Genomic DNA, 25,815 nt, shown 5'->3' on the forward strand with positions numbered 1-25,815 from the left:
AAAACTTTTTATGTACCTATATTTATATATTTGTTCTATCAGTATACTTCATATTCATAAAAAAATTCAACATAAAATTTTATTCGAAAAAAGACGTACAGTTCCAGAAATTTATCAACGGTCAGCTAGGGCATTTAAATCCGCCGCAGGTAGGTACTACGTAGGATGGGAGAACTCAGACCCAAAGTTATCACTAACGTAGGTCTTCATATTGAGTTGCTTAATCATTTACCCACTCAAGTTGTAATGCTGCCATAGCTGAGAAGATGGTAGAATATACCGATCCGACAAATGCAAATGTTATTTTATCAGTATCACCTAACGAACGCTAACTACTAGTAATCTAGCAATCAGTACCAGGGACTTACAGTGTGTCGGATATTTATTTTTTACATCCCAGATGTCCCATCAAATCAAATGAAAATATTCTTATTGAACGAAGCTTCTGCAAGTATTTTGAATTCTCATAGGTTTTCATAATTCTATTCTACTAAAAAATTATTCTTCGTCATAGTTTTTAATATATATGTCAACCTTAGTTAATGTTGTATTTACGTATCAGTTGGCATGGAGGTTCCACAAGAAACAATACTTGGATTTTTTCCATTCTATATGTATTCATAAATAATATTTAAGTATAATTTGATAGTTGCAGTAACAATTAACATTGAGCCCGCTTATTGTACAGATTAAAAAAAATGTTCAAGAAAGATTTTAAAACAAAAATAAAATAAATAAATTACTTAAAAGAGCGTTATCAAAATTTTATATTTAATTTCAGTATTTTCTGTTGCATAAAAATAACAAAATAATACTCGAATTTACATTTGATATTCAACAAAAAATAAATCAAGAACATTTAGTTCCATTTGTTTAAAACACCCGCGCAGCTTCCTGTACACAATTAAGCGAATTACACCTCATGTAATATTCGTTTTAAAGTGTATTTTGTTGTAAAACATAATTTAACATGCTTAATACAATAAAGACACTTCAGACATCACATTAGGAAACAATTTTATGAAATAGTATAACAAAATAGTGTTAGAAGGAGAAACGCATTGGTGCTCGATAAAAAAATTAGAAGAATTTTTTCTAATTTTTTTACATATAAACTCCATAATTTAGCTATCAATAAGAGCTGAAATGGCCCAGTAAGTAGATCAGATGAACCTCAATCGAAGATTGCGGGTTCAAACCCAGACAAACATCACTGAGTTTTTATGTGCTTAATTGCGTTTATAATTCATCTCATGCTCGGTAGTTAAGTTAAACATCGTGAGGTAATTTGCATGTGTCGAATGGAAATAATCCACATATGTATCTATTTGAAATTGAAGAGGATGCCTTAGCCCAACAATGGAACACTTACAGCCGTTTACTTTACTCTCCTTTTTATATTGACACATGATTTATGGAACTTCGGTTAAAAAAAAATTGCAATACTTCAAGCAAAAACATGATTCTCATATCTTTATGGAACATAAAATAAAATCTGTGAATACGTATACAGTAAAAGCATTGTAGACGTAAATACAATGCTAATAAGCTGTCGACCCAAGTTAAATCTGCACACTAAAATTTCGATTTCTACATATGTAGTTCCAAATATCCATGCGTAGTTAAAATTATCAATAAAAATATTTTGTTTATGAAAACAGATTCAACATTTTTTTCTCGTAAAAAAATTATAAATATACTTATATACAAAGTGAAAATAATAATTTCTGTATAATTATAACTGTTGACGTTTAACGCCTACGTAGCGAAGCTCATACCTATCTAGTAATGCGTCCTATCCAAGGTTCAACGATTGTACGATCGAGTTCGATTTTGTTTGTTGAATTGGGCCGGCTGGAGCAAGGAGGCTGGATGCGTGCGCACTAGAATCCCGTGCAGACGGTAAACGAGCACGGCAGTCGGCATGAGGCGCGCGCGGAGTGTCACTGGGCCCTTAAGGCGCGCCCACCCCGCTTCGGGGGCGACCTGGAATGTCCAGGTAACATCAGTTATTTGACTTACAACTACAACAACCCTTTACACAAACTCTACATTCACATTTAAGACACAATACTCGTCCTTATGTCTAGTGTTATCCTTAACCAAAAGCCTATATTTGTTTAAAGACAAATAATTATATCGTGAATGTGATCAGTGGACACAGAAGATTCAACAGTTGGCTGGATACTTGTTGCGCACGCATGAATACATTAAAAATATTTTCATGCTTTTAAGTCAAGGCTGAATAGAAATTAAAAATATAACCAATATTTATAATGTATTTGTTAATATCAGTATTCTAAAAAAAACTATATTTGTAAGTTCCAACGGTGACACCAGATTTTAAACAGTTATTTCCATTAAAATTTTAGAATGATAACCGATTTCTTATTTAAAAACAAGATGGGAAAGCACTAACGTAATGCCTTAAAGTGTAGAGTAGGCTGTATTCAGTTTGCAGTACACAAGAAGCAAGCACTAAACATGAGTGCAGTCTCGTACAAAACGCTTTACGTGAACAAACTAACGGACAATAGCCCCCTTTGAAACGACAAGTGGATGCATTCTGAATTCTTTATGATTGCGTCGCGTCGCCGTCTGAATGTTATCTCTAAACAAAGAAGTATAAAAGCTACAATTCAAAATGCATAAGTCTAAAATCATTGTAAGGAAACATATAAAGACATAACAGTACAATTATGTCTTCTTGAGACACACTCAACTTTTGTTTAAAGGTGCCCTTAATCCTCGTTTCGTAATGTTTACCTTTTAGGCTATAACACAATTAGATATACATTTGTATTTTTATTTAATATAAATATTTTTTAAATTTATCTTTAAAATATCTGAGTAAGTATATATATATCGATCATCGATCTGTTTACATTTTTGTTTGTAAATAAAATTAATCCGAATATTTAACGTTACTTTTGGTCTTAATATTGCATTGCATATGTTTATCAAATATCATATTACATTTTATTATTACATGAATATTATTTGCTATTATTATTATTTACGAAATTTGATTTATCGATTTATAATAATTCAACCTTAGACTGCATTAAATATGACTAAAAAAATATGTTAAATTAAAAAAGTAGCCCTGAAATGTAGGTTAAAAGCATCATTCCCAGCATCTAATTAAATATTCCAAAGTAACTATTGGTACATCGTTTCGCTCTCCGACATAAGTGGTAGTTTATGAATCACTTTTATATCATAAGTGGACGACAGTAAAAACCCCAAATACATACTAACTAGGTGTTGCTTTATGGTTTGTTTATTACCTTATTTAGCAAAGTTAACATAGAAAATTTTATAAGCAATATCGGAGCAATTATATATAAATAGAATAAATTTTTAATCATTGACATTATAAAACATAAAATGTATTTGTTTTCCATAGCCAAGGCAAGACACGATAGCTAAAAATAGTACACCATAGATCTCAACAGAAGATTTGCAAGTAATACTTTTCTAATTTGCGTATATTATGTGATATTTGTATGTACAGCTGCATGTGTGTCATGTAATATTGTCACATAGCATATCTTCTAAACCGCATTAGAGTATCGTGGATTAAGCTCCAAAATGAGTACGAGCTGTTACTGTTTTTATTAAAACACCCAAAAACGTTATTATGTCTGGTTCTTGATGCACTGACTGGTTACCATATTGTTAGAAGAATTAAGAAATTGATAAATAGAAATAAAATTACAACGTACTAATGATGCAATCAATATTAATGCATTAAATGCAAGTAATACTACAATTGATATTTTTTAAACATATGTCGACCCGACTGTTATAAAAATGTTGTTATTTATAATTATTTTTTAATTTTAAATGATTAATGAATATTTTTCAGGTCGTGCGGGGTAAAATGAGTTCACAGTGTTTGTGGCATGCATGTCGAGCGCTCAGTGCCGGCCTGTTACTAATGCTCCTTGGCGCTGCAATGGCTGTTATAGGTATTTTTTTATTTCTTAATATAATACAGCAGATCATATGACAATGTTGAAATATGACGACCATTTTACATCAGTACTTGTAACTAAAAATTTCAACCTCACTTATAAAGAAGATCGGTATATACTTTGTAATACATACATTTCATAGATAGTTTTGCTCTAAGCTGCTTTTTAATTAAATGTAATTAAACTATACTCACCAAATGAATATATAATAGAAATTATGTATATGTATAATAAATCAAAACATAATCGTAAGAAGTTATTAACAAAACCGTAATGACCTACACCTCAAATAATTTCTGCCAAATTGTTTATTTAGTGACCATATATTTCCATTCTCTATTTTTTTTAATTATACTCTCAACACAATTGTTATTATTACATATAAATTATTTGAATATTTTTTGTATTAAACGAAAAGTCTACTATCTCCTATCTTCTAGATGAGTAACGTCTATTCTGTTACATAACATCGACAAAAAACCTAGACATTGTTTGATAACATTAATATAACTTACTTTCAAGTTAAACCTATTTAAAATAACTCGAGATTTGAAAGCGAAAACCGTGTTAACATCTGCTTCAGCAAAAACCAATAGCTTTAAGGTCAACTTTTGTTCGCAACGTGTATGACGCGGACGCGAAGATATTTCCTGCGTAATGTTCTAGCGTGACATGTCCGGTTTCAGCATCCGCAGCTGTTAATAGAAATGCTCGTGTGAACGCAAACCTCATTACGTTGTCAATTTGACATTCCCTTTACACGGCTTACACTAAATATTTGATGTAAAATATTTATAAAATAAATGTATGTAGATTCTACCGGAGAACCGGCAAAAAACTCAGTAGTTACTCTTTTTCACCATTTTAATTACAGAGTTTATGTCAATATAAAGTACAACAAGTATGAAGTCGACGGTTTTTTTATCATTAACAGTATCTTGTATTGCGTAATATGCATTATGTATCAATGTTTTTTTATATGAGATTTAAATTTATTAATAGGCCAAGTTTTAATATATGTTTCAATATTTTTAATAAGTGTGTTAACGTTGCGAAATCGGAAACTTTCCTCCTCGTGTTTAAACTATAATTGTGACTGTTTCTTTCAAAAATAATAGAAGAAATACAAGGAGCATTGCTACTTGCTGCTATAAGGAATTATTCCTATATACCCCTCCAATTAAGCATAAGTTTAGCATAAAGTAGGAACGACAATAGCACAAGGAATCAGAATCGAACCTTCGACTTTTTACATCGCTCGGCGGCTTAAATCTGTGTCTGTAGCGTTGCCCTAAAGCAAAATGCCAAAAGTACCATTTTATGAAAATAACAGAAGCTTACTAATTGTGCAGTATCAATAAGAGCTAGTGGCCTATTTTTTCTAACCGCGAATGCGTCTCCCTGTGAATAAAGACCGGATTCAAGATTCAATAGAAGTTTTGATTTTAAACTGATTCGTAAAAATACTGTTGTATCAGTTAAATTTACATATACATTTTTTAAAAAGCTTTAGTTTTGCTTTCTTACATTAAGTAAGGCAAACAGTACACATTTTGTCTTTCGGGCACTTAGAACTAAATTATATTCTTTGAACAAACTCGGTATTAGTGATAGTGCATTATTTAGATCGCCATAATTAGCTTGTTTTTTGTCAACTATAAAAAGTAATGAAGTATCGTTGACAATAAATAAACTGTCATAAATACTTTATAAAATAAGATAAACAGGAAAATTAATTATAAATAATAAATAAAAAACGACAAAAAATGGATCCTTGTGGAACACCCATTATTAGTACAGATTACAACAACAATATTGAGCGATATGGAGGAACTCAAAAAAAAAACTAAGCAATATTTTAATGAACGAGCATTTTGAAAACGATAGTTAAACAGAAGAAAACAATAATCATCGCTCAACAAGACCAACACTCTTGAGTATCATGAGTCAAAAGCAAAAGAAAAAATATTTTTAAGAGTTAAGAGACGGATGAAATTTAATTCAAGAACTTTGCTCAAATGTTCTGAAGTGGTTAAGAATTTTTGGCGCTAGTACCACTTCTTCCAAACGCTCCCTCGCTCTATCGCTTCTTACAGAAACTAGTCGTATTCAAGAGGCTGAATATGTGCAGCAATTGACATATTTTATATAAATTGCTATACAACAAACATGTTTTGTCTATTTTTCGGTTTTTGGTTTATTTCTCTTTCTTTTAAATAATAAGCACCCTTTTCAATATACATATATAAGCGTAACGCCACTGTGTAAGATAGCCATTCAAAAACATAAATATTATTAATACTATAAACCAAAAAAAAATACTCATTTAGTGAATCTTTTCGTAAGCAACAATGTTTTCATGTACACTTGACTGCCGGAAAGGTTTAAATTGTACTAATTAAAAAAAAAAAAAATTAATTGGAACAACCACAATTGACATAAATTCAATAATCTTTATAACGGTAGGCAAACTATCTTGATTCCGTGAGCTAACAAGAGTGTAATTATAAAATTAGTTGCTGAAATAAGGTTTTTTTCCAATCGTAAAGCACTTTATGCATTGCATAATAATTTTATGTTAGTAAGCACTGTAAATGGATAATTATTAAAAAATAGTATGACAGTTCATCGCAGATTAACATAGTTCAACATTATATAATTATGACTGTTTGAACGTATAAATTTTCTTTCAATCTATAAGATAAACCAATAATGATTAAATAAAATTATAGGACCTCCATAAGTATAATCGAATTTAAATTATTATCAATCATCCTTACTGTAATGATTTACAAATACGTTTGCGCTTAAAATAAATTAAAACGAGAAATGTCGCATAAGAACATTAACTTTAGAATACAGTTATAAAAATATTTACTGCGATTTATTTCCGTATTACTGACATAGTGAATGTATGTACAGAGAGGCTTAGAGAATACTAATTTATTATCACACAGTGTACAAACAATTTTTCTTAGACGATGAATCTATTCATCGTCTAAGAAAAATACATATTAATTTAAATACTAATACATATTTGAATATAGATATATAGGAATATTATACTTGTTTGTTGCTATTAATTGTAGGTTACTACGCGGACACACTGTCAGTGGCTGAGGAAGTACGAGGCAATGCAACGATTTCAGTTAAAGATGAAGCGCGTGGATTTCATCTCAATAATTTATCTTACGCCGGGCCTATCGTGATGGGCTTTGGAGGTAACTTTGCGTCATAGTTTTAACTGCAAACGATACAGACAACCATATTATTTTTATGCCATCTGAAATTAATCTTTCTTTAATATTTTTTTTAATAATCCGTAGCGACATTTCTTTATAAATATAGTGTCAAAAAATCAGAAAATTCAATACTCCAGTTATTAAAATCGATGTTCAACTTAATATTTTCATTTCACTGCTTTCCTATTTTTCATTAATTATCGATGTATGACTACAGGATTTATAGTTGTGGCAGCCTGCGTTATGACCTTCGAAGCCCGAGACAGTGCAGCAAAAGTGACACCAGCTCGCCCACAGACATTGCCACGGCCTCTGCCTCGAAGAGGTCCTTGTGCTGCACCTGCACGCCTCGACCAGCTCGGTGTATACCGTCTGCCCCATGTTCTGCCGCTGCCACACGCACTGCCGCTCGCGCCCCCACATCGCATCAGACCACCACACGTTTGTCACAGGTATGACGATAACCAATATTTGTAACGGAGTAATTGTGTTGTGTGAATTGTTCCAGTCTTCTGCAATGCAATGTTTTTATATATATATATATTGCGTATAATTTACGCTTAGGTTATTTACGCTGCTGTATACAAATATAACTGTTTTACATATCATACTTTTGTATACGATGTCATGATGACAAAATGAACTATGTCACTAAGCCATATAAACTACGCTATAATTAAAGAATATGTATAAAACTATTATAAAAATGTTGCGTTGCTTTTAAGTAAAACAATGCTATACCTCCATTCAAATAGGTGTAATTTTTGACGTAAATATCCGAGATCTACAGTAATTCACATCGTAGCATTATAATCATAGTATCTGATTCCCACTAGAACAATGCTTGTACTTCATGAATCATTCATCACGATACACGTCATATTGCCTTAAATCTGGCATGGAATGGCAGGCGTGGAGAGATAGGGCAGTGAGTGTATGTACAGAGTTGGCGGAGTGAAAACAAAAGAACGTGCGCGGTTTGGCTCCGCACCGGACTTGCGGATCGGTAGCACGCGTGCTACGCTACCCGTCACGGCGCTACGACGCCCACTTCGTCGCTACGCGCTGTCCGTAGATGAACCACCACATTCGGCAGTCAGGTATCAGCCGTTCATAACATCAGATCGTTATCCCTTCTGCTTGCTTTGTATGTAGTTTAATTCTGGGACAATATTATTGTATTTGTAAATGTATTTTTAGGCGACAAATAAAGGCAGTCATCAACTTTTTCATATTCCAACAAAAGTAAGCAAATCGAACCGTGTTTATACATTTGTAATAAGTGTTACACTATCTAATGATAAGCATGTAATTTATTATTTAACTTATTCTACACTATGATTTTAAATAAGAATCTCTATAATTTTTTATTTGTGAAACATTAAACAAAAAGCTCAACAGTTATTTAAATACAACGACTTTTCTTATATATTTTTTACACTGCCATTTTGTACTTTCACGTAATGTTTTATTATAGTAAGTTATGCTACGAGAAGTTATAATCACTTACATTTATACAGCGCAAGTGCAGCAGAGTCAGAATGTGGTTCGCAGTCGTCTCTTGCATTGGACCTACACGCAAGCGGCGCATGCGCAGGTGTTACGTTGCGAGTGCGTGACAACACACGACGACGCCCACTTGCGCGACAACAGAGGCTCGTAGAAGACTTACATCGTATGTTTCTGTAATTTATGCATTTGATATATACATAAGATTGAATATCATCCAATCTTACTTAAGCTGGTGAAAACCGAAAATTTCTTTAAGTATTAAGAGACATCCAAAAATCAAACAACTGTAGTCATAATTACAAAACGCGCAATATAGTTGCCATCCTTTAGGCTCTCCGAGACGTTCGCGCGAGTCAAATTGTACAAAATAACGATAAGCGAATGTTACCACATTTTTAACCGCGCAAACGTGCAATTTCATAAATCTAGCCTAAGTTACCGCAACCACTCACCACTTTCCTTATTTATTATTTATTCCTTTATTTTTAGGAAGATTATGAGTAGATTAAATGGCCGTAGATTCCAGGGTCTTGGGTTAAAAATTCACATGGAGCCGGTAAAACGTTATTATGTTTTCATAAAGCAGTTGGTCCTTCGTCTGAGTTCTTTCCCGTTTGTATGTTAGGTAATATAGAGTGCGTCTGCATTAGCGCACATACTTGTACTTTAATATGTCCTGCGTAGTTAGCTCGTCTCCCTTGAGATATCCCGCCGTGGTGGATACTGGTCAGGACGACATTATTAACTCCCCGTGACTAATATCTGACTACCTATTATCAACTTATATTGCGCGTATTGTTAACATAATTTCAATCTGTACTATACCAGGGTAAATATCATTGAAATAAACTTACTTTATATGTTTTGACAGCTCCAGTCGAAAGCATCAGTATAATTGGCAACATAGAAGAATCTCCACCGAAGTAACTAATAAGAATATTACTACTTTTTAAAGTATAATTTTGTACATTTTTAAAATAATAATTCAATAATACAATTATTTTAGAAACAACGAAAAGCAGAGCTCCGAGACTGTTGAAATGGTTCATCTAACCGTAGAACAAGAGGCGCGTGCGCGAAGTGCTCCTCCTCCCTCCCATACTTCACCTCCGGTGTCACCTCAAATTGTAATATCACCCCCACTATCACCTTCGCTTCGAAAAGAAACCAATATTCTTATAGAAAAACCTGACAATGATAGCTTCGAACAATCTCCACCACCGGACGAATGAATAATGAATGTATAATTGAGTCTCAAATCTCTGAGACTGAACATTTGATGATTTCAGAAAACCCTTTGTAAACATTTTACAAAAATTTACAGTTTATCTTTATAAATTGTATTTGTCTATATTTTATAACGAATTGGTATTGTTTATTGTTACTAAAATTATTGCTATTGTTTACTATAAAATATATGAAAACGATCGGTGCGTATTAGTAGACACAGTATTATCTTACAAGGTACGTCCGTATAAAAATGTTTCTCATAAACTACGGTTCAGTATAAAAGCAGAAAATCAAAATAATTAGATTCAACCATTAACGCTTTTCTCTAGAACTTTACAACCCCTTAAGATAAAAGACTGATAAAAGCGAATTTTGTAAAGAATTAACCAGATATTTCTATGATAAAATAAACAATAAAGACTATTATTAATACTAATGGAATGTGAAGTAGATGTAGTTTTATGGAACAGTATGGGTATATTAACAATACGGAAAGAGGTAATTAATATTCATTATTAAATTATCACAATTATTTTTATTATAATTCTACATAATACACTTTTCGTTCGAGTCGATAACGAATCTTGTCCATTAAATTATTCATAGAAATGTTTTTCGTACGATAATATATTTCCTTAAATTAAATGTCTTATTCTGTCTATTAGTTTAGTAATCTGTGTATTATAAATAAGAATAGATTATCATAGTCAATAGTGTAACTGATAAGGTTAATCTTGGAATTCTAATACGGTAAAAAACCTAAAAACTTATACATACATAAAACTACCGTGATAGAATTTGAAAAATTACATAAATATAAGGTTTTTATTTTTAAATATATCTACACAAATGGAAACATTATGAACTCAATTTAAATTAGTAAACGCTACAGAATCAATCAAATTGCATTAACAATAAATGTGCTTGTAATATATTTTTGATCGAACACAATCATCAATAATTATTTCAATTATTTTTCTCACTATTAATATTAAAATATCTATCAAGGTAAAAATAAATTTATAATATAGTATGTATATATTCATTGTTATAAAAGTTTCTGAGGATTGGATCCAACCTTCGGGTCGAGCCGATAAAATGTACTACTAGTGTACACTAGGTATTTCTGTTAGAAAATCCTTAGTAGTAATCGTCGAAGTCTGGAAGTTTGGAGTGTGTAAATTCCCGTGCCTCGTGGTGCCGTTGGTCCTGCGCCTGATCTCTTTTCATCTAATCAAATTCTGAGAATGATAGAAAAGAAAATTAACCTGGATTTGCGCTCGCACTTGTACACTATAATATTTCCTGCGTTGTCTGGTATGCATTGACGACCCGTGTACGTTACCGTGCCCAAAATCAGACACGAAGACATTATCACATCACGAACGTTGCTAATAAGGTCAAAAATGTTCAATCGTTTATCCGACATACATTAATGGAAATCAATTAACGTTCTTCTCAATTTAACCAACACTTTTTCCACCTTCCTTCAGGTCAAATCAAACCAAATATACTTTATTCAATTAGGCTTTTACAAGCACATTTGAATCGTAATTTTACGAAACTATGCTAAATAGATTCTACCAAGAAGTACCGACAAGCAACTCAGTAGTTACTCTTTTCCAACATTTAAAATACAAAGTTAGTTAAATACAATTATATATCTATATAATATCCTGCTTGGAAGTCAACAAGTATTGTACTTACATATGTCCCTAGCGTGCCGGTTATGTTTATTCAGATTAATAAAATTTAAGTAATAATAAAGTTAAGTCATAGAGTGTTATTACTTAAAAATTACTCACATGCCTTTTATTAACATACAGTTATTAATTACACATAATATTTATATTTTTTATTTAAATTTATTATTGATGTGTTGTTATTCTTATTTATCAGCCGTAAGTAAGAGATGCCTATGTAATATTTTCAAAAAAATCGCCTATTTTTATCTAAGGTAACAAATGGTAAGGTATTTAAATAGATGCTATATAACTTATGTAACAAAATGGTCATTTCAAGCCATTATTTATACGAATAAGTTAATCATTTGACCCAAGACATCGTCTTCGTCTGACTGAACCGCTATTTCATAAATAAAAGATATTCCTAAAGGGTATTATACCGTTTCTAACTAAAAAATGTCAAATGTACCATTGTGTAGATAATCCAAATGGTTGTTGTGATGTCTATTAAAGTTGTTGATGATGACAAAATCTTTTATTCCTATTTATACATATGTAATAAAATAAAAAATATTATGTACTTTGTTGACAACAATTATATTTATTTATTTTAATTGTAATATATAATATACCTAACCATAAGTTTAAAATTTACTTTGATGAAATTAATTAATTTTTTCCAATCCGGTGTAAATTACAGAGATGCATACAAAACATATATGTATTTTGTAACCATTAAATTAATAATTATTTATTGAAATAAATACAAAGTAAAATATAACTTTATTGCGTCACATGAAACCTATTTATTATTTGTAAGGTTTCCTATAATTCTAACGCCTGTGAAATGTAACCATCTTCACTAATGCTGCGCAAATCACCACAAATCTATGTCAGTAAAATCACGACTAATCCTAACACGGCCATGGATATAGATAATCCTGGGAATCTCGTTAGCTGTGGCTAGCTGATATAAAATAAAGGGATGGGTTCACAGAGCCAGCAGTCAGTCTGTGGTATGGGCCACGCACACTACCGAGGACTGCTCACAGAATGATCCCGGTACTCAACATGGACAATAAGACGGAAAATTATAATATCTATGGTGCTTACTTTGCTCCCCTCAGGTAATTATAACTTAAAATATAAATATAAACTATTGATACATAATCAAATATCTGTATATATACGTACATATTTAAATATTTGAATTTTATTAGATCTAGCGATGGCATCAAGATGCTGGTCGACGGTCTGGAGGGCGAAGACTTGGCAGTAGTTCCTGAGCACTGGTTTTCCTACGCCGCACCGCCTGCCAGCGCGCACACCGCATTGGCGCTTCTTTACTGCTTTTTGACTGCTGCTGCTTTAATCGGAAATGGACTAGTAGTATTTATATTTGCAACGTTAGTACTCTTTGTTTTTACCGAAAATAATTTCTCACATATTACATTAGTAACTATATGCGTTTATATAATCTGAAATAATATTACTTTTTTATTTTACCACCTCTACAATAGGACAAAGAGCTTACGGACATCCAGCAATCTACTCATTCTAAATCTAGCAATCCTTGATTTTATAATGATGGCAAAGGCGCCGCTTTTCATCTACAACAGCGCCATGCGAGGCTTTGCTACTGGGGCATTGGGATGTCAGATCTTCGCTCTTATGGGTTCTTATAGTGGCATCGGTGCGGGGATGACCAACGCTTGTATCGCATATGATAGGTACAATGTTTTTTTTTATGTAATCGGATGCATATCAGTAAATAGGCGTTATTGTTTATGAGATTTTGCCTTCTCAATAATTGTTTAATAAGCATTCGTGCTTTTTTTGTTTTATTTGAAAATAAAATACTTACATATATAAAAAAATCATGTCAGATGAATATTTTTTTATATAATTAAATATATTTTTGCAGACATTCAACAATAACCCGTCCACTCGATGGGCGGTTGTCGCGTGGAAAAGCTTTATTGATGATAGCTCTCGTATGGATTTACGCTACACCTTGGTCATTAATGCCACTATTCAAAGTGTGGGGACGATTTGTACCTGGTAATACAATATTCTTTATGGCTTTTACACTCTCAAACTCTTACACTTTTTAAATCATTAAAACTTTTAGTAAATATCTTTATATAAATGTTAACAAAATATACAGAAAAGAATCACGGGAAATGTTTAATTTTATTTCTTTTTAAAAAATAAAAAATATGAAGTTTATTTTTTCTTTGTACGAGTATGTGTTGGCCCAAAAACATGACAGTTCAGTAATCACAAAACAGATTTCAGTAATAAGTGCCTACTTTATAATAACTCATATTGAATGTTTTCAGAGGGTTACTTAACATCGTGTACGTTTGACTACCTTTCCAACACATTCGACACCAAATTATTTGTAGGTTGCATATTTGTATGCAGCTATGTTTTTCCCATGAGTTTTATCATATATTTCTACAGCGGAATCGTCAAACAAGTATTTGCACATGAAGCAGCCCTAAGGTAATCTTAAGTTTTTTAGCAATTAATTTTGTCTTTTAACTTATACAACATTTAAAAATCCTCTTTACTTTCAATTTATTTCAAGTTAATGATGATAATTAAAATAATCAATATCAATATAGTATAAAAAAACTAAATTATACCTACAATGATTTATCACATTTTTTGGTACCTGTTTAATAAATATCTGAACTGTTCTAAAAAATCTCCGTTGAGACTAAGTTCTAAAAAAGATTCTATGCGCAGGGAACAAGCGAAGAAGATGAACGTTGAATCATTGAGATCTAATCAGAACGCATCCGCGGAATCGGCTGAGATCCGAATCGCGAAGGCAGCGCTCACCGTGTGCTTTCTGTTTGTCGCTTCTTGGACGCCTTACGGTGTAATGTCGTTAATAGGAGCTTTTGGAGATCAGCAACTTTTAACGCCTGGTGTAAGTAAACTATTTTTGTGTGATTAATGTATTTTTATTAGTAAAGCAACGTATTTTCTTTGATTTCAACAAGTTTCAACAATTATACAGGTAACCATGATTCCTGCAGTAACGTGTAAGGTTGTAGCGTGTATCGACCCATGGGTCTATGCAATCAGCCATCCAAAATACAGGTAAGTGGTATTTTCCTGTACTGCTGGTAATTCACATTTTGGAAAAGACCAATCAATACATAAAAAGTATTTGATACTTGATTCATGTTACAACTACAGCTAAATCATCTTATTTAAACTTTTAAATATATATTTTTTTTTTAAATTGAAACCTTTTTTTCTATAAATAATCATAATTTATTCATTTATACTAACACTAAAATATATCCAAGTTATGTTACTAAGTAATATAAGAAAAATACTTATATTTACATTAGACAAGAACTTCAGCGACGTATGCCTTGGCTCCAAATCAACGAGCCAGATGAAAATGCTTCGACGGGCACCAACAACACAGCAAATTCTTCTGCGCCAGCAACAGCGTAACTGATGACAGGGATAACGAACCAAGCGAATACAATGGACTAAGGCTAGCTTTAACAAATATTAAATGCAAAAAAAAATAATAAAAAAAGAGAAACGTTAACATAACTTATTAATTATTTATTTATGTAGTGGTAAGCTCAAAATGAGATTAATTTTGTGTATCAAAATGAAGACATTAAAAAACGAAATGGCTAAGCTAACGGTACTTCGATTATTTATATTAAACTGTAAATGTTATAATTATAACATGCAATATATGAAAATTAAATAAAAATGAAATGATATCAAAGCAATATTTTAGTTTTATTGAAGCAAATCCTAATAATATGTCGTTTACTTAGAATTAACAAAAAGATAAAACAATCGTCCGAAGGCTTAAATACGCACTCACACAGCACGCACATTCGCTTGCATTGTAATCACTGAATGTTTAGGTTTGTGTTTAAAATTTGCTTATTATCACTAGACTAGAAATATTAGATCTAATCAAAGACAATGAGATTTGTTTTAATTTGAACTTTAACTACTTTTTAATCATTTGGCATAATTATTTGTAACAAATCTCCTTGTTCTCGTCAGTAAAGGAAAACATGTCTCGGATGGATATCATGTGTATGCACCAACTTGTATTGAAACAGCTTGGACTCACCGCACTACGTTACGCTAAGTATAAGAAGATATAAGGATAGAAGGACATAACAGCAAAAGGCTATTTACAGACTATAACTATCTTAAAACAGGGAATATCCTTCTTGACTAGCGTCAAAATTGACCTTGTAGATTAGCGTCAAAATTCAGATTTCTCAAATCATGATCAGATTTTAAACTCCAGAGTAATTAAGGTTTTGTTATCCAAAGATGAGACAAATTGACATTGATGCCTTTCCCCTTCAGTTCTCTCTAGGTATCCTATGTTAAATTTTTTAATGTTCGTCAAGATTTAAAATAATTGCTCTTTATTATTAATTTTATTCATGGATTGAATTAGTAAAATAAGATCTACTAGAAAAAGCATTTCCAATATTTCTTTCTCCTAGTAGCTACTACTCTTTTTTTCTTCACCAGCATCCACTTTAGTTTGTCCATTATCTATCTTAAAAAAAATTACTGAATATATTTTTATAATATTTATATTTGGTCGTACAGACAGGGCGCTTATAAAGATAAATTAATCACTACGCTTTGTCACTTATTGTATAATGGCCCTCAAATTATAATATATAGGATACATCTCAAAAGTCACCATTATAAAAATTTCGAATTGTACATTCTTAAGACCTACAACATTATGTTACAAACTCCAACAGTTTCTATAGTAACTCGTCATAAGATTAGAAAAAAAACTTTCAGGGTTTTTTTTTTGTTGTTGTAAGGATCTGTATATAATTTACATGGTAGTAGATGTAATTTATCAAGATATATCAAATTTGTACATTAAAGGAAATATGTTACAAATAAAGCCTTTTTTTTGTGGTTAGTACTTGTTTATTGTTATATGAGGAGCAAATTATAATTTTTTTTACAAGGTATGAGCTATTGCTTTCTTATTAACATTGTGTCATTCAAAAATTATATTTTTAATTTATTAGAAAACTATGACATACATATTCTATACAACCACCAAATTTAATTAAAATATTTATTTTACTATAATTATCTTTATATATTGAGATTCCTTATTTACTTATTCTATCTGATCATTATATACATAAAAAGTATGTTACAAACATAATAAATTGAAACATAATTAAATTAGTAACATTTATAACAGTTTTTTTAATGTTATATGTAAAATAATATTATCAAAATTGTATATTTTATAATTTTTATCCATATAAATATTCTATTAGCTATTTTGCATTAAAGAAAACTTAAGTAAATGTTAAATTCTTAAATTTACAAATTAACTTTTCCCACAAATATATGCATTAATTAAATACAAAAAAAATATATTAAAAATGAGGCAAGCAAACTTTGCCCGCAAAAAGTTCAGATATCACAGTTATCCATAATGAAAGAACAAATAATATATATGATATTCCAACTTGATGGCTATTTGGTAGTTGGTAAGGTTGGCCGCCAATTTCATCCACATGAAAGCCCATAGGAAATATAACAGCAGCTAAGCAAAATACCACCACTGAAAATAAATTATTATTATATTTACTACTTTAGAAAGTTAATCAGTTAATCTGGATGTAGACTTTAATGTTACATTCTCAATGATAGATAAAGTATTTCATTTTTCAAAACAAATTAAATATTTTTTTGTTAATTTAGTTGATGTGTGTCCTTGAATGATTTTCTTTATATGATTTTTTTTCTTTATTTGATTTGTAATTATAACTTTGAATTACATTATGTATATATAATGTATACTCACTTGCTGCAAATCCAACCCAGCGTGCATAAGGTATCACGTTACGATCAAAATGACTTGATGCAAGTAAAATTACAGTTGTAGTTATACAAATGCATCCCATAAATATACAAATCAATGCTAATAACCATTCTGGTTGCAGATCTGGGGTAAAACAAACTTGCGGGCGGTTATATAATGTTATACAAGACCACATCAATCCAAGACGAGTATCACCTATAAATTAAAAAAAACTGAATTAATTCTGTTTATACTAATATTACCTGTATAACAAAAGTTTAATTTCTTAATTAAAAAAACAACAAACTTATGTTTGTGCCATGTATGACAAATTTATACCCAGATTATTGGTATTGCTTAGTTAAGACATAATTTGTTCTCATATAAATTTACAGATATTTGTTATTACTGATTTAATAGAATACAGTAGAACTAAAATTATATTGGAATATACTTGTATTGTCTGTTATAGCTGTCTGCTATATTCTACACAATTAAGTTGATACTTAACATAACAACTATCAAGATATGCTATACTTTTATTTTAATACATTAAAATAATAGCATTGATAAAAGTATGCTGGGTTCAAATTTGTAATGCTACTGTTATTTAATGCACCAATATTTTTAATAACATAGTAATAATAAAATGATGGATGTCTATAACATTAACAAAACAGCAAAAAAATATAAAATTGTTAAATTATTTTACCTCCTACATCAGTAATTATCCAATCTGGCATAGCAAGACTCACGATTGCAAAAACATCTGCAGTCATAAACAAAGTTCCAGAAATTACAGTTAGCTTATCCATTTTCTTAAGATAATAATGTAACTACATAAACAGATTTATTTGAAACGGACAAAATGCCTTAATATTTTTTCGTTTGTTTACATAGCACTTATTACTCTTTTTGACTAATGTCAAATTAATAAATATCAATAATGTAATAGTACTGTCATATGGTACTGATTATAGATTTTTTTAGACTATGGCCTTATGGAAAGTAGAGGGTGGAGGCCTTTCTTTGTGTTTAAAAAGTGTCCCTCAAAATTTATGAAATTTAGAAGGCGCGGCTCCTAAGCTACTGCTAGTAGCTACTTTAAAATTAAAAGGAGGTGTTAATATCCGGTACAGTAAAACGTAATTAAAGAAAAAAAATTTTCAAATTATTCTGTTAATCAAATTTATTAATCCGAATTCATAAAAGCATAATTTTTAATTTCAAGTTATACCTTCTACTTAAAATACCGCCTATTTTGCAATTTATAGAACCCATATTCCATACGTCATTTTGGTAGTCACTTTTTCGGGTGAACATGAGAAATGTTTCATGTTTATGTGTATAATGCCTAGTAACCTTAAAGAAACAAATACCTTCTTTGAAACATGCCAAATTTCATATCAAATAATCAGCAGATTTTGATAGATATATAAGAATGTAAGATAACTCAATTTAATTTTATGCTTTTAAAATATTGACAAAATATTTTATAATTGAATTTAAAAAATGGAAGCATTCTTGCTAAGATTAGTATTATTTATATTACATTTAAAAGTTTTCTTATTATTTATTTAGTTCGATTATTTCTTTATACATGTATCCTGTGTCATTTTTATTCGTTTGATACTGTAATTAGAACACCTTTTTATTAGTAACTTAAGCTCGTGAAATACAATATATATTTCGTCAATAAGTTCATTGCTTATAATTCGATATGTAGGCCAATCTACAGTAAATGTTAAAATATATGAATCTAAATTAAGAATAGCAGGATATATATCATTAATTTTTGTTCTAATTATCTTATTTTAGGAAAAAAACAAATTAAATGTTTAGCCATATTTTCAAACGAAGAATATAATATAGAAAAAGATCTTTATAAAAACCACTAATCAATAATTATTAAAGGAATGGCAAGGAATTCTTTTAATTTAACCAATATTATGTTACCTACTTGATAAATAGTCTTCCATAAGTACCTTTATATTATTCTAAAATCATAGTAATATTGCACAATATATATCTTATGAAATTAAATATTAAAACAAGTAGTTACAAAGGTTCAAATATTTATTTACATACAATCCTTTATTTATACGCAGTTTAAGGAATTTCTACTAAACAGATTTTTCTTAGTATGATCGCTAGTAGACTTGACTGCTTGTATATCAATCACTATTGTGCGATATCTAACGGGATAGCACAGCAGTAATTGTAAACAAATATTCCTTTTATTTTATTTATCGTATTAACACTAGAATAACAAAATTGTTACTAACAAAATGAGCATATGGTCTGAAATAAATAATTTATTATTATTGTAACTAGTATTAACAAAATTAACATAAAACAATATAAAACTAATATAATTAAGTACCTATTAAATGTATAATTAAGCATTAAACAAAACATTAAATATATATATACTCCTTAGTTCTACATTATCTGAGCTCATCTATACAAATAATATCTATAAAATCCTAGACCCGTCATCTTCATAAGTTTGTAGTGTTAAATAGGCATTAAGCCTTTGGGTAGCTTCTGGGTTGTTATGTGCTCGACATCGAAGTAGGAATAAAGATAAACAAACCTTAGATTTAAATATTTTATGCGATTTGCTAATAGCTCAACTATATTGTGAACTACTAAATGTTTTTGATTAATATATCTTAATTTATACTACAACACTATTAGACTTAACTATTTATATTGACTATCTTATTTTACTTTCAAAGTTGTGATAACAATTTCGTCGACGTTAAAAGCGCCTTTTTTTCGCAAATCCATAATGAGTATCATAGATTAATCTAGCTTTCAACCAATGGTATCGCGTCAATTCGCTGTCAAATGTTGTTTATTTAGCTTAAATGCCTTCTTTTGATTGGAATAGACTATAGAAAAACACATATTATTAGTATAGACGAAACGTTTACTAATTTTATATAAATGATTTTAAAATATTTTATCTATAAATTTCGTTAAAATAAACATATACTACCATATACAACCTAATATATGTTACTATTTATTATTAAAAATATTATTTCAAGTTAAAAGATGCAATATTAGTAGATAACGAGCGGACTTTTTATACAAAAATACAGGTTTTAATTAATTTATTTACAAGAAAGTTTCTTTAAGAAATTGGTCTAAGGTAAATGTAATTAATAATTACAGCAATAATAAAATTGTAATTAGTCTCTAATGCATAAAATATCTAAAAATGTTTTCAATCCCACTGATTAGGTTATCGTTGTAACGATTGAAAATAATGATTAATTCATTAGGTTTTTAAATTTATGTACCCGACTACCCGTTACCTATGCTGAATTTAACTGTGAAATATGTATTTTATCGGTACTAAGGATTTATTAAAATTAATTTCCTAACTGAGTCAAATGAGTGGGAAGTTTTTAAGAAAGTATGTCATTTTTGAAAGATGTATGGAAATCGGTGTTTTGTTTGAGTAAAAGATGTTATAGAATTTATGAAAAAAAAAAAACAATAACTTATTGTATACTTCTAGACAAGCCATTCGGTGCTAAGATTTTGCGCACTAAGTTACAATCATTTGAACACAACTCATTTGGTCGAATGCGAGCAAGCAAGAGGAACAGACAGCTTTGTTTACGTGCTTTAATAGTTATTATTTAATAAATTACAATGCATATCTGCTTATGTCACATCTCTTACTCTTTACTAGATAAATCTAGGTAAACCTAAGAGGGTGCAACACAATCGAATTGCTTTCTTCGATAATGTAAAAACTATTCTCAGAGAAGAATGAAGCTTTCTGAGGGCTAAATTATCTTAAGTATTTGCATGATTGTTTATGTTGGTTTGGTTATGTTATTATTTGGTTATGTTGTTATAATGATTGTAAAGATCTTAATACCATAACAATTATGGTCATTATCGAATTACATAATTTCACTATAATACTCAAAGACAAACAGAAAAAGATAAAAAAATGTTGCGACACATCTGCTTGATCCTCAGCTTAACCACTGAACTAACCTCAGCTTTATCTCTTTTCCGTCACTGTGACACATTTTTAATTTTGAACAGCTTTTCTTGTAGTATACATATAAGTTAAAGAAAAAAATTAAGAAAATTTGATATCGTTTCGGTATAACGTTTGTAGTTTTTGAGTATATATGAAGGTACAATACAACATATTAATAAAAGAAATTAGGAACTAAAAAATAAAATAACTAATTTTAATGAAAAATCTAATTTCATATTAGAGCCTGATACATACAAGAGATTAATGCAATTAAAAGTTAATTTATGATTATAATAACAGTATATACAGATGAATAAAAAATTGTCGTATTTACAGTAAAAGAATAATTAACAATTATTTTAATGTCCTTTTATGCACATGCATTGTTTTCTAAAAAGTCTTAGCACTGCTGAATTGTCCTTTCACTTAGTCTTCCTTTTCCATGTAGCAGATTCCTTGCGCACAATCACTAATCTTCAAAAAATCGAGCATTATCACCAAAACTGCTACTAAATAGTTTAACAGAACTTCATCAGCTAAAGCTGTAGTGATGCGATATTGTGTTGCCGTCTGAGCCTAATAAAACGAAGGTGGATAACATTGTGGGCCGTATTAACTCCGCCGAAGTTTTTGACCCTAAGACTATAAAAGCCTTTACATTATCACACATACAAAAAAATTTATTTTAACAGGACGGCTATGCACAAATGTACATATGTTATGTTAGATGTTTTGGTTAACAACTTGTAGACTGGCTTTGCAATCAATGTGACTCTGATCGCTGCCAGTGTAAGATAGAGGAAATTGATTCAAGAACTCAAAAGCCTTAGATTTCGACTCAAACGCCAACTCTCGAACGATGAAGTCCACAGGAACACTCTGTCTGTAGCTGCACATATAATAAATATTAAATAACACAAACCAACCGAAGGTTGGTATTTCTTTTAAAAAAATGGTCTAAGCTAAATGTATTTAACAATTACTGTAATAATAAAAATGTATTTATCTCATTTTAATGTTTTCAAGATAAATGGCTATGCACTCCACAAAGATTGCCAATGATGATTAAATGTCTTAAATGTCTTTAAATGTTCACCATTTTTTTAAAATGAATATTTATCTGCATTGTTGTTCTTAACCTAGAGTAAATTATTTGTTTTAAAAACTGAATATTTAAAAAATATTGTAAAAAGACATACGACTTTATGATGAATTTGAGGTAATTTTTCCTCTCCCTGTCCACAATCCAGTCTATCAGATATCCTGCCATCATTGGAGCTGTCTTATACAACACAAAAAATTTATGTAAGTTTCCAGTTGCCCATGCACATCGAGTATTTAGTGCATGCTTAATACATTCATTTTCTCTATCCTCTTTAGAGAGATGCTGAAATATTGTTGTAAGATCTGAAACAGTAACAAATAAATAAATTGTATGATCATTTTATTTTGGAATATGTTACTAATGTTCAAGAAATAACATACCTAATGTATTGTTGGTAAATATATAATACAATATCCTATAAGCTTTAAATTCAGCTTCATTAGCCCTGCTATTTGGTAGTTCGGAGTAGAGCATTTTAAGCTGTGTTTGACATTGATTGAACTCCTCGTGATCTCCTTTTTCTAAAGCTATTCTAGCATGTGTTTCATATACCTCAACTGTGAAATTATCTCGTATTCCTTGCACCTATAAAAGAGATGTAATATAATATACTTGAACACTCTGTTTAAGAGACATTATTATTTGCACAATTAGCAACTTGCCTTAGTCTATGCAAAGAAGACAGAATACTTACTGTTAAATCTTGTCTTATAGATTTTAATTGATCACATGCATATCTGTAATCTTGTCTATCTATCCAGCGTTCTTTAACATTTCTAAGGGAATTCCTTAATACAGCTACAGGTCGCACTTCACAAGCTTCTGGTGCTTTAGTCAACCTCAAGAAAGACTTCTCAATTTCAGTAGATGTTCCCACAATATGCATGTTATTGAGCTCATAGTCTCCTTCCGTGTCTTGTATAATAGGCTTTCTTGGACAGGGTTGCTGCCTCTTAGTATTTGCTTGTACAGAACTAGCTATGGTTGGAATATTTACATTTCCGAATCGTTGTGCCCTCTTCTGCAATTTTTCAGCATTGCCCTGGACATCCTCAACTATAAATTGATTACAAGCTTTCTTCTTATTATTTTTTTGAAATTTTTCTGGTTTCTTTTGATCCAATGATAATCTATCTTTGACTTTCTGACGATTTTTGTTCTTGTTCTTTTTATCGTCAATTTCATCACTGGAACCAGATGAAGTGCTGTTGAAAAATAATTAGTTAATTTACACATTTTCCAACAAATACGTTAAGCTAAAAGCTACATTTTCTCATGAATCTCTTATATTAACCTAGGAAAAAAAGCTTCCTAATGTATATAACTTTTCTAAATAGACATTATATACTTTTAAGCTTTTTTTTAAAAAAAAGGAAACAGTATCTAAATACTGTTTCCTTCTTTGTACATAAACAGGCCTATTAAATAGAGACAGGACTAATAATAGGACTAATATCAAGTTAATGGATCTAAAGGAGTTAGATAAAATAAAATAAATTAATAATTACTACAACAAAAAGTGAATATTACCTATTCCTTTTCCTTGGTGGGCTTTTAGATTTGGAGTGACTTCTAGAATGAGCTTTACGCCTCCTCTGAGAAGGGCTCTTGTGTCCATTAAAACCTCTTGTGCTTAATGCAGGTTTTCCCTTATAAAGCTCTGAAACAGCCTCAGACTTTTGATATAGTGCTAATGTACCACGAACCGGTTTCACGGACAAATTATTCCTTTCACTATGAACACTAGGAATTGGTTCCTCATCCCAGTTTCTAGTCCATATTTCATCTTTGTTTGCTGCAGCTGTAATACGTCCCTTTAAACATATATCAATTTGATCACGATCAAATGCTGTTTTACACTTCTCATAACATCTCTTAATGTACCTTTCTAAGCTCTCAGGCCATGTTCCTGTTTGTATTGGAGATGATTTTAAAAAATTTGAAGAATTGTCAATTGGGACAATATTCTCCAATTCATTCTCTTCATTATTGTTACTTTTAGGTTCTTCTAGCGGTTCGGGAATATCTTCAGTTGCAATAGGAGGTGGTAATGGAACATCCAGCGGAGGAGGTGGAGGAGGCTTAGGTAAATCAGGCGGAGGGCATGGAGGAAGCGGTGGCGGATGATCTGGCAGAGGGGGTAACAAAACTTCATTTGATTCGCTGTTTGTTTTATTTCCCTTCTTGCGCTTTTTCTTAGCATTGCTATTTGCCAAAAGAGGATTTTCGTTTGGTGGGATGGGGGCAGATTTTCTATTACCAGAGAGATTAAACCTGATGGGGGATTGATTATTAAACGGACGACTGGCATCAAGTGGAGACATTCCTAACAAAGAAGGCGGAGGTTTGGAAAACTGAGGATGACCGAAATCAACTTTATTGTCCTTATTTTGTTGAAAATGATGACCGTCGTTATGAAATCCTCCAGAATTTCCCATTTGATTGAAGTACTGATGATTATAAAACTGCGGGAACATGCCACCGTGATACCCATTGTATTGGTGATAAAGACTGTACATCCATGGGTTGTGGTTGGGTGGCATGCCACTCATAGTTTGTAACGGGGGTTCTTTAGAAGAATTATCAGTCATGATGACAAAATTTATACAAATATTATAAATATATTATAAATTATCATCGACTCTTGTAGATGGGTCAAAAATTAAATCTTTAACAAGATGGCGACCAGCCACAGCCTATTTTTGTCAAGGTTCACCTATACAAATTACCTGTCTAAACACTACATTAGCTTAACTCCAATTCTTTAGCTTAAGAAATAACACCTTTGTTTGATCAAGTATAACACATTCACAAATTGTATTCTCAAAATTGGTAAACTAGATGAATTGTGTATGGCGATCTCAACTCAACTTTCAAGAATTAAAGATGTCCGTGAATCGTTAACGTTATACATAACGATTTTTTCAAATATCGATACTACATCAATCATGTTGTCTCGATATTTTAATCGATACAATACCATTTTATTCGATTGATACAGTTTTGGAAAAAAAAACCTTTTTATTTTTAAGTTCCATATAATTTATCAGGTATATTTATTGAATTTTATTATATTACTAATAACGTTAATTTTATCTTTGAATGCGTACATAATAACGTAAAATGAACATAACACAGAATATAAAATCTTCACCTGAGTTCTCTTCAACTTTATTTTATAATGGCATT

The 25,815-nt window shown here is 30.7% G+C and overlaps 4 protein-coding genes across 4 annotated transcripts; 2 read left to right on the forward strand and 2 right to left on the reverse strand.

The window, feature by feature from the left end:
* The first annotated feature begins 1,917 nt into the window (after nt 1–1,917).
* On the forward strand, nt 1,918–9,966 carry LOC125069533. The gene is made up of 8 exons (XM_047679052.1): nt 1,918–1,999; nt 3,872–3,974; nt 7,070–7,201; nt 7,440–7,674; nt 8,167–8,322; nt 8,743–8,897; nt 9,606–9,657; nt 9,741–9,966. Exons 1-8 carry the CDS (start codon nt 1,925–1,927, stop codon nt 9,964–9,966), a joined length of 1,134 nt encoding a protein of 377 aa, XP_047535008.1. The 5' UTR covers nt 1,918–1,924.
* A 2,691-nt stretch (nt 9,967–12,657) lies between these two features.
* On the forward strand, nt 12,658–15,349 carry LOC125069475 (opsin-2-like). The gene is made up of 8 exons (XM_047678977.1): nt 12,658–12,776; nt 12,870–13,055; nt 13,170–13,379; nt 13,574–13,710; nt 13,992–14,157; nt 14,404–14,590; nt 14,681–14,763; nt 15,021–15,349. The coding sequence occupies exons 1-8, from the start codon at nt 12,703–12,705 to the stop codon at nt 15,127–15,129; spliced, it is 1,152 nt and encodes a 383-aa protein (XP_047534933.1). The 5' UTR covers nt 12,658–12,702; the 3' UTR covers nt 15,130–15,349.
* A 1,599-nt stretch (nt 15,350–16,948) lies between these two features.
* Nucleotides 16,949–18,442, reverse strand: LOC125069476 (uncharacterized protein C16orf52 homolog A). The gene is made up of 3 exons (XM_047678979.1): nt 18,222–18,442; nt 17,513–17,725; nt 16,949–17,269 (listed from the first exon to the last, which is right to left on the reverse strand). The coding sequence occupies exons 1-3, from the start codon at nt 18,322–18,324 to the stop codon at nt 17,082–17,084; spliced, it is 504 nt and encodes a 167-aa protein (XP_047534935.1). The 5' UTR covers nt 18,325–18,442; the 3' UTR covers nt 16,949–17,081.
* A 3,296-nt stretch (nt 18,443–21,738) lies between these two features.
* Nucleotides 21,739–25,513, reverse strand: LOC125069194 (leukocyte receptor cluster member 8 homolog). Its single transcript, XM_047678598.1, has 5 exons — nt 24,157–25,513; nt 23,321–23,831; nt 23,007–23,211; nt 22,721–22,928; nt 21,739–22,410 (listed from the first exon to the last, which is right to left on the reverse strand). Exons 1-5 carry the CDS (start codon nt 25,215–25,217, stop codon nt 22,245–22,247), a joined length of 2,151 nt encoding a protein of 716 aa, XP_047534554.1. The 5' UTR covers nt 25,218–25,513; the 3' UTR covers nt 21,739–22,244.
* Nucleotides 25,514–25,815: the final 302 nt, after the last annotated feature.

This window comes from Vanessa atalanta, chromosome 15 (genome assembly GCF_905147765.1).
Source record: "Vanessa atalanta chromosome 15, ilVanAtal1.2, whole genome shotgun sequence".
NCBI lineage: Eukaryota > Metazoa > Arthropoda > Insecta > Lepidoptera > Nymphalidae > Vanessa > Vanessa atalanta.